Source organism: Eleutherodactylus coqui, chromosome 10, assembly GCF_035609145.1.
Source record: "Eleutherodactylus coqui strain aEleCoq1 chromosome 10, aEleCoq1.hap1, whole genome shotgun sequence".
Taxonomy (NCBI): domain Eukaryota; kingdom Metazoa; phylum Chordata; class Amphibia; order Anura; family Eleutherodactylidae; genus Eleutherodactylus; species Eleutherodactylus coqui.
Window position 1 is genome coordinate 95,128,582 of NC_089846.1, and position 16,026 is coordinate 95,144,607.

The following is a 16,026-nucleotide window of genomic DNA, read 5'->3' on the forward strand; positions in this document are numbered from 1 at the left end:
ATGCCACTACAGGTCCCCAAACGGTCCTTTTAATCCTTCAACTCCCTCATCACGTCATTTGTATGGAACTCCACTCGCTCTAAACTGAGCCTTACGTCACTACAAAGGCCAAAGGATCGAGCTGGGATGGCCCTCCCAGATCTTCGATTGTACTATCTGGCAGGACAGCTGAGGAACATCCAGCCGTGGTTCCGCTCCCAAGAGATGCCCACGGCAGACCGCTATTTGGCGAGACAAGTAAAGGGCAACAATCTACTAAATTATTTAGAATTCCCAGAATGTACAAATCCATCTGAAGTCCTACCATTACATAAGCTGGCGCTTAGCGTCTGGAGAGAAGTCAAAACGCTCCAAAAGTTCCAAGATGTGGTGTCAGACCTCCCCCTTTGGGATAACCCCGGCTTAACAGCCTTGCACTCCATCCCAGACACTCATTATTGGACCAACCTAGGAATCACCACGCATGGGGACATATACAAGGATGGAATATTTCCTACATTCACCCATTTATGCGAGCAGCTCCAAACCCCGCACTTGCAACTATTTAGATTTTTTCAGTTGAGGCATGTGCTAAGCAGCCAATTCCCTCCGACCTCTACCCAAATCTCAAAGTTCCCTACGATTGGCATATTAAAATCGCAGGGCCCCAAAGGTCTGATCTCGACCCTATATACACACTTACTTTCAGCAAAACTAAACTCCAATCCACTTCCCGTCTTCGACAGATGGAAAATTTGCATTCCATCCTTAACACATGAAGAATGGACAGAAATAGAAGAGTCCCATTTAGCAGTATCTCCTGCCATAAATAACAAATTGATCCAATTATATATTATCCACCAATCATACCTTACTCCTAACCGCTTATCTAAAATGGGAAACACCCATTCAAACTCCTGTCACAGATGTAACCAACCGAATGCGGATTTCTGGCATTTAATTTGGAACTGCCCATCTGTCAAGACCTATTGGTCCAACGTAATATCCCTTATAAATCAACTCTTAATATCCCCTTACAACATAAACTTAGACCCCAAAATAACTCTATTCGGAATACTGGAGGAGGAGCTATGGCCGAAATATATTTGTATATTTCTTAAAGAAGTACTCTTCCTAGCACCTAAAGAGATAGCCATGCATTGGATGGCTACAGATCCACCCCCGATCACACAATGGATCCAACTCGTAAACTTGATAATTCCATATGAAAAAATTATATACCAGAACAGAGGGTGCTCTGGGGCCCATGGCTGGAGACCTACTCCACGTTACCCCCAGAATAAACAGTACACCATCAGAAATAACACGACCAGCACAGATTGCTTCAGTTTAACTGTTTTTTGTTTATTTCAAATCCTGGATACATACAATACAAAGAATTTATTTCGTTAAGTTAAAATAATAATAAATACGTTATTAAAAATCAGAAGATACAGTCTAAAGAAGTAAACCTCAGTCGAAAATACTAAGTTGTATTTTAAAACGTCTATTTTTTTTTTATTTTGTAAAGTTCATAAATGCACAAATAACTGTATGTATACTATAAGACTGAACTCAAATATCCTTTATTTCTCCTTTCTGTATCGTATAATTTCATGTGACAAATAAAGCAAAGTTAAAAAAAAAAGAGAATCATGTGGCTGCTAATAACAGAGTAAGAAGAGATTCAATCTGCCAGACAATCCAAGTCCAACAGCTTTACTGACTGTGCGGCCGTCCTCCCCCTGAGGTGTCACCACCTCGCAGAGATGATATTATAAATCATAAACAGTTATATAACCTGCTATTAGAAACACAAAGTGGAACAGAACATCAGTTGCTAACATGGGAGTGCTTCGGTCACTGGTGTATCCCCATCATCAGCTGGTAATACAGGGGCACTCCAACCCTCAGCAGATTACATCAGTGGTCCAGGTCAGGGATCCCCCAGATACTGGGATTGAGCAGCCTTTTCTGCCAGCAGCACCGACACTGGCTTTAGGGGAGATATGTTCTCCTGTGGAAACCTCGAGGAGCCGCTCTTCACCATACGATCATGCAGCAGACTGAACTGCAGAGCCTTCATGCTGAAAGAAGAGGGAAAAGGCTTAATGGAGAGGAGGGGTCAGAATTGATGAGGAGGAGAGGATGGGATTAATGAGGAGGAGGGGTTTAAGAGGTATGATGAGGATAAAGACCCAGGCTAATGAAACATAAGGAATTAATGAGGTATGAGAAGCAAAGATTAATGAGGTATGGGAAGAGGGAGCCAGAAATTTATGAGAAATGAGGAGCAAGGATTGACCATAATTAATGAAGTATAATGAGGAGGAGCCAAAAATAATGAGACATGGGGATGAGGAGTCAGAATAAATTGGAGGGACCTCAGATCCTGGAAAAAACAAAATGACCGACCACTTCTCTGACTACCTGATGTATACTGTATATTAACATGCATCATAAGTCCAAGACACTACATGCTGCGCAAATGGGCAGCAAGGGACAACTAAAACAAGGCCTGTGATTGCTATTGTGAGTGAATGCATTCCAGTACATAAAGACTGCAATGCATTTATAACAGAAGTACTGCACTGCATTATCATAGCTATCATACCTTTTCTGGTTTGAGTTCTCTACAGGGACATGAAAAAATAAAAAAATAAAAAACAGATATAAAAAAAACACATACAAATACAAATGCCTGCTTTTTGTGTATTTTCCGCTCTTTGCATAAAAATTAAGAACAAAAACTATTAAAAAAAACTAAAAAATGGAGCCAAAATATTTCTTTTGTTCATTTTACCTCATCATTCCAAACAGAGGAATAACAGAAGCGCTACGGATAAGCGCTATATAGATGTATCCTAATGGACCATTTACATGTAACGATTATCGCTCAAAATTCATTCAAACTAACTCATTTGAGAAATAATCGTTCAGTGTGAATGCGAAAAAAAACGCTTACTACTCGTTCGCGGTTTGTTAAGTTTGTTTCAGTCAGCTTAAAAAACCTTGTTGGCTTCTCGTCCTTTGTAAACACTCGGCGCTTCCCTAGGAGGTGAAGCGTTGAGTCTGAACCGGACAAGAAGCCCGCGAGCCGCCGGCAAATCTTTCAGTTTAAGTGCTCTGCATGAGCGCTGACGACATTAGCACTCGTGCGGTCATTTAAAAGACTGTCGGCCCGTGTTAAAGGGCCTTCACTGTACTGTGTTGTAAGTGTATTGTGTCTTAGTGTGTGATGTGGCATCAGTGACTTTCGATTCAGGGACTTTGGAAGAGTAACTTATTTAAAAAGTGCTTATTTGAAATACTTGCATACACTACTTGTATCTAATGTGTCTGTACAATCCTGATTAAGGCCCAATGCACACGGCCTTATTTGCTGTGTGGAATCTGGGGCCGACGTCCGCTCCCGGATTCCACAGCAGATACCTGCCATAGCATGCTATGCAAAATTGCTTTTTTCCTGCCGACGAGCGGAAATCAATTTTCCGCTCGCAGGGGAAAAATCGCAGCATGCTCTATTCTAGTGCGGGCCTTGCATGGACGGCTTCCATTGAAGTCAATGGAAGTGGTCCGTCCCGCGGCACTTCCGCAGTGAGCACTACAGAATGCTCACGGAATCCGCATCATCCACAGCGTGCCGGCCAGCACATATACAGCACAGAGGCCGCCTGCATACGAATACGCCCGGGCAGGTACACAGGGGTCACCAGGTTGGATTCCGCTGCGAGATCCCGCAGCCGGAATCCGATCCGTTTGTGTACAGGAGGCCTAAGGCCAGTCTCACACAGGCATTTATTAAAATACCGCATTTTTAAACGCAGTAATGCGATGTTTTACAGTGTTTTTGAACAGGGTTTTAAAACACGTTCAACAGCGTTTTTAATGCAGCCCATCATTGCAATGGGTGATCAGGTGCACTAAAAAACGCTGCAAGGCACTAAAATAGAACAGACAGCATTCGATTAGTGCAGCATTAGAAACACTGCGCTAAAATAGAGAACCCCCATTGAAATCAATGGAGGCTCAGTACAACGTTTTTAGCTGGCGTTTCAAAAGTCCGCTAAAACACTGTAATAAAAGCTTGTGTGGGAGTGGTCTTAGAATGTGCTCCATGACTGACAATGCCGTCCAGTGTACATCTTGAGCCATGTAAACAGTCCTTGAATAGCCATTGGAGGGTTCATACTACTGTACGAGATGTGAGTATGTTCCCAATTAGGAAGCCCAGATCCTGGATCTAAGTGAGCATCTGGCAACACTGAGATCCATTCACATCATGGAAAGGACTTTGCTGCTCACTGATCCGGCACTCGCTGGGGTAGATATGGAGGTGGATGGTTGTACAGGAGAGCAGGATGAACAGGCAGCTAGCTGGGGGACACTTAGAAGGAGGGGTAGAGGGAAGAGATCCAGGGAGACGAGTCCTGAACTGGCAAACCCCAAAAAGTTGGCAGATGAGGTGGTTGTCATTACAGGATTAGCACTGCTGCAACACGATATTCCCTCTGACCACCAGGGGGATGTCTGCTCCAGTAAGAAGGGGAAGGGGAGCATAGGGCGGGCTAGACAGGTCTTGGTAGTGGGAGACTCAATTATTAGGGGGTCAGACAGGGCAATCTGCCACAAAGACTGTATGGTGACTAATGCTAGAAGTCTGACCAATAAAGTTGACCAACTGGAAGTAATAATGCCTGAGGAAAACTATGACATAGCCGGAGTAACAGAGACCTGGTAGGATGAAAGCTGTGATTGGACAGTGAACTTACAGGGTTACAGGCTATTCAGAAGGGATCGTAAATGCCAGAAAGGGGGAGGGGCTTATCTTTATGTAAAATCCTGTCTAAAGCCCACATTACAGGAAGATATATGGGAGGGAGATGAACATATGGAGTCTCTATGGGTAGAGGGAAAAACTACAATAAAATCCTCAAAGGGGTTTTCTACAGACCACCAAAAACAACAGAAGCAACTGAAAAAGGGGGCAATGAACAACAAAAAAAGTGGTTAAACTACTAAAACAAGAAGACAGCAAAGAAGCACTAAAAACCGATAAGGAAAAAAATGATGTAAAAATCTGATAAAAGCAGCAAAGATGGAGACATAGAGATTAGAGATGAGCGAGTATACTCGCTAAAGGCAATTGCTCGAGCGAGTATTGGAGACTGAAGGTTCGGGTGCCGGCGGCGGGCAGGGAGCTGCGGGGGAGAGCGGGGGGGAACGGAGGGGAGATCTCTCTCTCCCTCTCTCCCCCCCGCTCCCTCCTGCTGACTGCTGCTACTCACCGCTCCCCCGCGCCGGCACCCGAACCTTCAGTCTCGAGCAGGCAGGTACTCGCTAAAGGCAATGTTCGCTCGAGCAATTGCCTTTAGCGAGTATACTCGCTCATCTCTAATAGAGATGTATTGCCAAGGAGAGGAAAACCAACCTTAAACTGTTCTTCAACTATATAAACAGTAAAAAGATTAATATTGAAAGTGTTGGTCCTTTAATAATTAATGTAGAAGAAATTATAAAGGTTGTTAAGGAAAAAGCAAATCTATTAAGTAGTCTTTTCCTCCAGTGTCTTCACAGAGGAAAATGAAATGTCAGATAAGATGCAGAGTGATACTCGGTGTTGATAAATATTATAGAGATAGGGATATTAATTAAATAGAACAACAAAATGATCTCTAATTATATTTTATTTTCCTGATTGGCTGGAATCGGCACACGTGACGGGGCGGAGCTACGATGACCAGCTCTCCGGCACGAGCGGCCCCATTCACCAGGAAGAAGACTGCACAGCGCAAGCGCGTCTAAAAATGCCAGAAGAAAGCGAAATTAGACGGATCCATGGCGACGGGGACGCTAGCAACGGAGCAGGTAAGTGAATAACTTCTGTATGGCTCATATTTAATGCACGATGTATATTACAAAGTGCATTAATATGGCCATACAGAAGTGTATAACCCCACTTGCTTTCGTGAGACAACCCCTTTAATAGATTTTTTTATATATAGATTAAATATCAATGTATTCATTTAGATATAACTTTTAATTATAATTATGTTTTATGTATTATCTATGTACAGCATGTATTATTAACCAATGTTATATTTATCTGCTTTTGTATTAACTTATTGACATATGCATGTATATACCTTGCATTTATTCTTGTCATAAGTCACATTCAGCATCACGGTGCTCAGCACTGCGATCCGCATCTTAGGTATTTCTTTTCAGTATATAATGAGATCATGTGACCGGCATATACAGACGTCATTAGTGACGTCAGGGCGCGGTCACATGAAAACTCTGTGTATGGCGCTTCATAGCGCTGTTGGTATGTCAATAACTAATAAAGTTATTTGACTTTCCTAACCACGTCACCAGTCACGTGACCTTAGTCCTGGTCACGTGACACCATGGTGGAGCGCAGCGATGCGCTCCACGGCTCAGGACATCATGAAAAGAGTCCAAACAGCCCCAATCCTGGTCATGTGACAGCACCGTGGAGCGCAGCGTTGTGCTCCACGGCACATGCCGTGGATGACGTAAGTAAAGAGGGCCCAGTAGTGTCCCTCGGACAAACGAGCTATGGAAGGTTACATCCAATAGAAGGTATGTGTTGTATATAAATATTACACTATTGTACATGTATTTTAATGCTTGAAAAAGGCCAGTTAACTGGCCGAAACGTGTCGCAGATTAAAGACCACTTCTTATCATTAATCAACGATTCTTTTGCCTGCATTCTGGGATTCAGGGGTGCTGATTACAAAGCACCCCTGTGAAGTAAGTGTTTAAACCGGCTTTTTCCTACATAGTATTTCTTCCTGTCATTTAAAAACCATTATTCTTTGCACTGGAGCGCTGGTAATTTTTATAATATCTTTTTCTAATATATTTATTAATGTCCTGTGTAGGCAGTTAAAGGGTGAAGTTGTGGATGGAGTAAATCTCCCTCCCAGGCTCTTAGTCTGGACAGGGTGGCGGTCCAGTCCACAACTTCACCCTGGTTCTTAGGAAGCTTAGCTGCAGCCACTAACCTCGTTACTGAGGCATAAAAGGCTGCAGCTCCCAAGGGGTCAGTGTCTGTCAAGCTGAGGAGGGAGCAACACCTCACCGCATGGACCTGAGCACCCTGCGTGGTGCACCTGTTGTTTTCAGAAGACTTCTCTATTTTGCTTGGACTTTACCTTAAAATAAAACTGAAGCAAGTTTTATTCACGTTCTGGTCCAGTGTGTCTTTGCCGCCCCCTCCCCCTGGAGGACTTTCTTACACCTGGTAGAAGGATTGTGCAGTAAAATATCAATATTTGCAGATGACACAAAACTATGTAAAGATATTAACACAAGAGAGGACCAAGGAGATTGCAGGAGAATCTGAATAACTTGAGGGCAGAAAAATGGTAAATGAGATTTAACACTGATAAATGTAAAATACATGTCACCATTACACACTTAATGGGAAACCGCTGGGGAACACTGACCTGGAAAAGGATTTGGAGATTTTAGTTAACTGTAAGCTTAACTAGAGCAACTAGTGTCAGGTAGCTGCTGCCAAGAAAAAGAGGGTCATGGGGCGCATCAGACGAGATCTAGGGGCGCACGACGAGAACATTGTTCTTCCACTTTACAAGTCACTGGTCAGACCATACATGGAATATTGTGGACAGTTTTGGGCACTGGTAATCAAGAAGGACATATCAGAGCTTGAGCGGGTACAAAGGCAGGTAACTAAAGTAATGAATGGACTGGGCGGACTACAATACTCAGAGAGGTTATCAAAACTGGGATTATTTAGTTTAGAAAAAGGACGGCTGAGGGGCGACTTAACAACCATGGCGCTCTTATAATTATGTATAAATATATCAGGGGAGAATACAGAGATCTCTCCCATCACCTATATATACCCAGGACTGTGACTGTAACAAGGCGGTGCTCAAAGGTTTCTACACAGACATAGAAGGGGGTGCTTTACTGTAGAAGCAATGATACTATAGAACTCTCTGCCTGAAAAGATGGTGATGGGAAATTCGATAAGAGTTCAAGAGGGGCCTTGATGCCTTTCTTGAGTGTTACAATATTAAGGCCCATTTACATGGAGCAATGATCACTCAAAAATCACTAAAAAGCGATCGTTTGAGCAATAATCGGTGTCTAAACATGCGGAAATCGTGCACTTTTCGTGCACTGCTAGCTGGTCGTTAGATTCAGTCCAACCTAAAAATGGTTGTTTAGCCTTATCAGCAGATCTCCACGGGTAGTGCTGATAGCATTGTTTCCCTTTGGAGAACAAAGGAACTGAATGGAGATAAGAGCCCTCGGGCTATTAACTGCTTTCAGCTAAAGGCTTCATTTGCACACTAACAAGCTATTAAAGGGGTTGTCCCGCGGCAGCAAGTGGGTCTATACACTTCTGTATGGCCATATTAATGCACTTTGTAATGTACATTGTGCATTAATTATGAGCCATACAGAAGTTATCAAAAGTTTTATACTTACCTGCTCCGTTGCTGGCGTCCTCGTCTCCATGGTGCCGACTAATTTTCGGCCTCCAATGGCCAAATTAGCCGCGCTTGTGCAGTCCGGGTCTTCTGCTGTCTTCAATGGGGCCGCTCGTGCAGAATGCCGGCTCCGTGTAGCTCCGCCCCGTCACGTGCCGATTCCAGCCAATCAGGAGGCTGGAATCGGCAATGGACCGCACAGAAGCCCTGCGGTCCACAGAGAGACAGGATCCCGGCGGCCATCTTCAGCAGGTGAGTATGAAGACGCCGGACCGCCGGGATTCGGGTAAGTACTACCCGATGTGTTTTTTTAACCCCTGCATCGGGGTTGTCTCGCGCCGAACGGGGGGGGGGTTAAAAAAAAAAAAAAAACGTTTCGGCGCGGGACAACCCCTTTAAGTAGCTGAGTAGCTACTTAATAGTTCATGCAAAATGATCGCTCAAAGCTGTCACTCAAACTGTCGTTTTAGCGATTATCGCACCGTGTAAATGGGCTTTTACGTGTTATATCACTGATTACTTCAGAAGGGTCGGTGATCCGGGGATTATTTTGATTGTCAGATTGGAGTTGGGAAGGAATTTTTTTCCTTTAAATAGGAAAAATTGGCTTCTACTTCATAGCTTTTTTTCCTTCCTCTGGATAAACACTGGAGGGAAGGACTTAATATGCTGAACTGAAAGGTGGAGATGAAAGACCCCCAAAAAATCTTTGCATCCTTATGGCCAAAATACGCCGTTTCCTTAAAGGGTTAATGAAGGATGATGAGGAAGGGACAGAATTAATGAGACATGAGAAGGGGTCAGAATGAACATGGAGGGGGGGGGGGGGGGAGAATTCTTGAGGGACACTGAAGAAACATCCTTTGTAAGTTGGTCCAGTTTTCAGACACCAGTTTCCAGTTTCTCACCAGTATGGGCGACGCTCCCGGGCTGACATTACTTTCCACAGTTCCGCCAGATCCTTAGTTGCGGTTGTCGAAGCTTTGCCCGGGTGTGCACTAAAAAGACAACAAGCGACTTAGCTCTCTCATCACTCTCCAGACCCATCTCCCATCTTCAGTCATCTCAGGTACCTCAAGTATGGACGTCTATTTAACCTGCAGAACATGATGAACCCATTCACACATTTCTTTCTGAACTGCTGCACTGCAGAAAACTTGCGAGGTTTCTGTATGAGCACTGTCCCGATGCTACGAGTGGAGCTCGCTGTATCGCTGGATGTGGAGGAATATTCCTGAAAGGTCACATAGAGAAGAATGTTAATACCAGAAATGTTGAATGGAAAGGACACCCCCTGCTTGTACATCCTTTACCAGCTGCCTCTTGGCTTTGCTTTTTGCACCATACACTTTCATGCATCTCCTGATTCCAGGTCCTGAGGCGACCTCTACTGGCCGTTGCAGGCTAGATTTCGGAAATTCGGCCACCAGGTCGCTTTCCTTTGTTGGTTGGGGGCTGTTGCTGCTGCTCTCCCCACAGGACTGGTAGCTATGATCCAGGGAGATGGACAACGCCGCAGGGTCCTAAACACAAAACCAATAAAGAACTGTGGCTGTAGCCAGTGTCGAGTCACGAGACGCAGGTTCTGGACAGTACTTATCAAGGTGGAGTCATGGGGTGCTGTTCTAGATAGTCATGTGTCAGAAGGGGATCAGTTACATGGTGGGGATTTGTACAATACTGGTCAGTCAGTTAACAGGATAGAGATTTTGGATAATACACCATACAGCAGCTCTCATACTTTAAACATATCATGCAAGCCAAGTTTCTGATGCTCGGCACAGTTAGTGGGTCATGAAGAAAGGACGCCAAAGAACTCGCAGGCTGGACACAATCAAGGCAAATACAAACATGCACATCGAAAAACTAAAAGAAACGGTCAAGTATTGGAAAGCATGGAGAACGATGATCTATAACGTGACCGAAAGTCAGCCTCGACTGAACGGATAATCACCATCATTGAAGGTTGAGTCATGTGGTGGGGGTTTTGGCTAATAACGTGCAGTGTCGGGCACAGGGTGGAGTTCTGTATAATACCATTCCAGGAGAGTTCACAAGTCAGCGGTTCCAGATAATACCATTCCAGGTTAGATCACAGGATGGGATTCTGGATAATATTGTACAGGGTGGGGTTCTACTCTCTTCCAGGAGTAGAAGATGAAGGTTCTCGATAATACTGTTCCGGATGAAGTCACAGGGTGGGACTTCTGGACAATACAGTTTCAAGAGGGGTCATCTGGTGGGAGTTCTGGACAATATGGTTGCCGGTCAGGTCACAGGATGGGGGTTCAGCACAGTACTGCTTCAGGAAAGGTCATGGCAAGGGAGTTCTGGGTAATACAGTTTCAGGAGTGGTCAAGGGGTGGGGATTTTGAATAATACTGTGTGGGGTCTGGTCAGAGTTGATGTTCTGGAATGTTCTAGAGACTGAAAATTCAATAACCATGTGCTAAACACCAACACTAATCCATCAAGACAACTTGGGACATAACCCATGACCCGGAAATATGTCCGCACCACATTATAGTCTCAGAAACTTCTTAAATGAGTTCAGCTTTGGATGAGGACATACTGTAGTTGTGAAATTTTAAATACAGCTCTGGATGTGATTGGAGTAAGAGGCAAGATGTAACCCAGAATTAGTAGAGACAAGTACAGCATTATCAATTCTGCCAGCACATGGCTTCCCTTTGTCAGTTGCGGAGGGCTGTTTTTTCTGCTTTCACCATAGGATTGGTAGCTGCAATCCTTGGCGAAGGCTGCCAGATCTTAAACACAAAACCAATAAGAAAACCGCGCCAACAGCCAGTTTCAGGGCAGGGGATATATACTGTACACTACAATACTAAGTAGAGACCTAAGACTAGGGTCACACGGGACCGAAAATATGGAAATACTGCGGAAATGCAGCTTCAAAACCCGCGGCCTTTCGCCGCGGATTTTGAAGCGGCTTCACTGCCTACATTCTGCTGCACCTATCTCTCCCCATAGAGAGGAGAGCGGCCACTGTAGAAACAGGGAAAGAATTGACATGCCGCGGCTTTGAATTCTGCACCGCATGTCAATTTCAGAGCGGCTTGTCCACAGCATGTGGCCAAGATTTTTGCAAATCTCGTTCACTTTGCTGCTCTATCCTGGGATAAAAAAACACTGGCAAAATTCAGTTGGCAATTACGGTGAGTGGGAACCCAGCCTAAGACTGCCCCTTGATGCCAGGAAAGGGTACTGCATACCAGATATGGAGGGACATAATCAGTGCAACAATGACAGCAGGTTAGGAGGGTGCCTCCAGCTGACAGAGGAGTAAGAATATAAAAGGCAGTCCCCAGGATTTACTTGCAGGATATAATGTAGAATCACACAACCTTACCTGATCATCCTCCAACCAAGAGCCGATCTTCAACTCCTCGAATAAAGCTGAAATGAAAAATGCCAACATGAACATTTATCACAGCTTACAGCACCCACGTACTCGGCCCGTATACCTGGACTCACCTGGTGGAGGAGACAGCAGCAATGGGCTCAGCTCCAGGGTTGCAGCTGATGAGGACTGTGGGGTGCAGGGACCTACAGAAAAGACAGTGGTCAGGACGGGTCACAGGTCACTGCACTTCCCCCATACTCAGGATCGGGGCATTACACCAGCAGCCTGTCCTCTCTCTAAAGAGCAGTGCATTGTCCCCTGTTATCAGCCACTGCTGACTGAGAGAGGATGGCTATAGGATTGGTTAAATGTATCTACTGCTTCCTGTAAACCCCCCTGCACCTGATGATCACTACGCCGGCAGCAGCAGGGATAGGATTTTATTGCCCCTGGAAGGATATCATGGTGGTCCGAGCTCATGAGCTACATGGCTGTTGTGATACAGATCCCTTTAGTATGGACCTCCCCTTTTAATAATGGTATAAAACAACCTCTTCGCGGTGGGAGTGGCTTAATCATGCAGATGATTGACAGCGAGATCTCAGTGGAATCACTCACTGAGAGGAGATTGTGGAGACATGGAGACTGAGACCAGCCACGGACCGCCATCGCCATTATCCGAGGATGAGGAGGAGATGTATGGGACCAGCCTCTGCCTGTAATGAGACACATTGGTCGCTGTGTATAACAGACATGGGGAAAATACGCAGCGTGGATTGCCTGCAGCAAGTCGGTACCATCAGTTACTGCACACAGGGTCAAGTACACAAAGACACAAAAACGAAAGGTGGGCAGAGCTTCTGTGGTACCAGAAAGACATAGAAGTGTGATGACGCCACAGGTTGTTTCCATCCTAATGACATTACACGTCCGAAGGCTGCAACGGTGTCAGATACATAGAGCAAAAGTGTAAATAACTAGGACGTAGGTGCAAAACCCCCTAAAAAGGTAGACTTGGATTTACAAAAAAGCCTTTATTTGATGCCAGCTCGTGACATGTTTCAAGGCCAAAACAGCTGGACTGCGAAAAATATTCAAAACACAACAAGTGATAAACGGAACAGGTAGTGAATACAATGAAACAATTAATAGAGAGACAAAGCCTAGAAGAAAAAAAAGAGGATAAAATAAGAGAAAATGGGTCATGTTGATAATGACCCATTTTCTCTTATTTTATCCTATTTTCTTGCATCAAATAAAGTTGTCTTACTGTTTTCTTAAATCCAAGTCTACCTTTTTGGGGATATTAGCGCCTAAGTCCTAGTTTTCTGCACTCTTACTCACAAGGTGATGTACAACATTCTTACCGTGGGATTCGCCGGGAGTTTAGTTTTGGCATCAATACAGAACCTTAAAGAAAAAGAGTAGGTGTTACTATCCACTGCAGAGACAGCACTATTCTCCTCATCACTCTGCCTCCCCAACCTCCTGCCAATCCATTAACCCTTTCTAATCCATTTATTTTTTCTCATCCATTCTTCCCAGCTCCAAATAAATTGAAGCTGGGGAGAATGGATGAGAAAAAATACATTTTCCCTGCACCCTCCTGAACTGACAGAGTTCAGGAGGGTGCAGGTGCTCACTGCACCGTGGAGGGACCTGCTTACCTGTCCAGCGTCTTCCGCATTCTCCCTTCTGCCTCCTGACTCGACGATCATGTGACCGCTGGGGTCAGGTGGCACCCAGCGGTCACATGATCGCCGGGCCGGGAGGCAGAAGGGAGAATGTGGAAGACGTCGGACAGGTAAGCAGGTCCCGACACGGTGCAGGCTCCCGGCTCGGCGTTCATGTGACCGGTGGGGGTCAGGTAACACCGGCGTTCACATGATCGTCGGCCGGAATCTCTGTGTATTACATAGTGCTAATTGATCGCTATATAATGTGTAACGGAGAAGGCAGAAAGGGTTAAAAACCCTTTCTGTCTTCTCCTCGGGGGTCCTTGATGAGGATCAGTGAAGGAGTGCATCTGCACCTGATGTGTCTGATGATCGGGTGCAGATGCACTCCTGCACTGCAGTGTCGGGCCTGCCCCAACATCGGAGCTGTGGAGGGAAATGATGATGTCGGGGCAGGCCCGGCATTGGATTGGAAAGGGTTAAGTCTATGACCTGAGGAGGGAGCTGAGGGGCAGCGATATTAGTACGGTCTCTTTGGTGTTCAGTAATAAACATAGCGTCAACACAGCTTATTATCTCACCCCTTTGCCGCCATCTTCTCCTAATCCTCGGGCGGGCCTTTCTTCGCTTGCGGGTAACATCTACAGAATATCTCAGCGTCAAAATTGGCAATAAATCTGCAGAAAAAACAGAACTGAGAATCTGCCTGCGCTCAGCCCCATGTTTTCATACCCAGTGCCAAAGAGAACTGGTATCCTACCTTCCCTGGTTTTATTTGTAGGCTTAGTCCCAAAAGAGGAGCATGCTGAGAGGTAGGAACCCAACTTTCCCAGGGTGAGATTATACCACCTGGTTTTAGCGTTAGGACCCATCTGAGAGCCTGGTCACCTGGACGTTGGTAGATGGGCCAATGTAATTTGATCGAATTATACACCAAGAGCCTTGCATTATTTAATGTGGTTAGAGTATAGATTATAGGTGTGTATACCTCTGATAGTAAATGTATTTTGCGTGCTGTGGCCATTTTTGGTTTCTGCTTCTACTGTATGTTGCAGCCATGGTTTAACGTGCACCTATATATTTATATTGAGATATATTTCCATTGGGTAGTGCTGACCTATTTTATCTTTTTTTGTAAAGAGGAGTCGAATATGTGATAGTAAGATGCTATACAGTACCCCCAAATCCTGCTACTACCTCCCTGCTTACACTAACCTCTTATACATTTACCTCCATCTCCTAGTACTCCCCTTGGTCACTTACCATGCTGGCTGGCATGTGGGAAGAGTTTCTTGTGTGTCTCTTGAATCTTGAGCTGTAAGAACTGGATGTAGGAGATAGCGCCGAGCAGCATCTTCTGAGATTTACAATGCAGAATGTACACATCATATATACATCACCTGGCCCCTATATAATGCATATACACGCACACTACATACAACACATCTATATCTGGCTGGACCCTAAATAATACATATACACACTATATAAATCATATCAACATCACTTGGACCCTGTATTGTACATACGGTATAGACATTATATCCTTCATATATACATCACCTGGCCCCTATATAATACATATACACACTATATACATCATATATACATCACCCAGACCCTATATAGTACAAATACACACTGTATACATCATATCTATGTCATCTGGACCCCATGCAATACCTATACACACTATATACATCATATCTACATCACCTGGACCCTATATAATACATATACACATATCTACATCACCTGGACCACTATATGTACACAATACACATAAATTATAACTACATCAACTGGACGCTATATAATATAAACTGTATGAATGTTGGGGTCTGGTCTAGGATCTGTATGAGTGTTGGGCTGTGATCTGAGGTCTGTACGACTGTAGGGGTTTGGAGCCTGTAGAGTGTAAGGGCCTGGTCTGAGCCTATATGAGTTTATGGGTACGATATGGCGACTGCATGATTTTTAGGGATGTAATCTGATGTCTTTATTAATTCTGGCGTTTGGTTTCCCACTAAGAGATGATAATACATCTTCATGTAAGCAGTTCTATAAAGTTTGTGAAATCCAATAAATGTATCTTCCAGCACCAAAAAAATCTTTTTTTAAATCACTTCAATTTTATTCATAACATGGTTAAGACATTAACGTGAGCACAGGCATCTACCAGTCATGTTTTTTAACTATGGTATGAATATTGGATTTTTATTGGCCTGGTGTCCATCAAGGAGTCCGCGCACCTTCCTATACTCCGCACAAGTGCTTATTGGACTGGATTATATACGGGTGAGCTGACAAAACTTTGTGTGTTCGAGAGTTTGTGAAATTTTACAAGACAACAATTACAGCAAATATGTCACTGCAGCTCTGGATGTGACTAGAGTATAAGACATGATGTAGCATTAATGTGACTGCAGCTCTGGAGAAGGACAAGATGTAACATTGGAATAGTGACTGCAGCTCTGGAAACGACTGGATCACTATATTAAGATTTTTCATA

General features: G+C 44.4%; 1 protein-coding gene across 1 annotated transcript; it reads right to left on the reverse strand.

Annotated features, from left to right (window-relative positions):
• Positions 1–1,392: 1,392 nt before the first annotated feature.
• On the reverse strand, positions 1,393–14,868 carry MEIOSIN (meiosis initiator). The gene is made up of 7 exons (XM_066582094.1): positions 14,778–14,868; positions 11,970–12,041; positions 11,845–11,891; positions 9,788–9,997; positions 9,548–9,708; positions 9,383–9,472; positions 1,393–2,066 (listed from the first exon to the last, which is right to left on the reverse strand). The coding sequence occupies exons 1-7, from the start codon at positions 14,866–14,868 to the stop codon at positions 1,916–1,918; spliced, it is 822 nt and encodes a 273-aa protein (XP_066438191.1). The 3' UTR covers positions 1,393–1,915.
• Between the last annotated feature and the right edge of the window lie 1,158 nt (positions 14,869–16,026).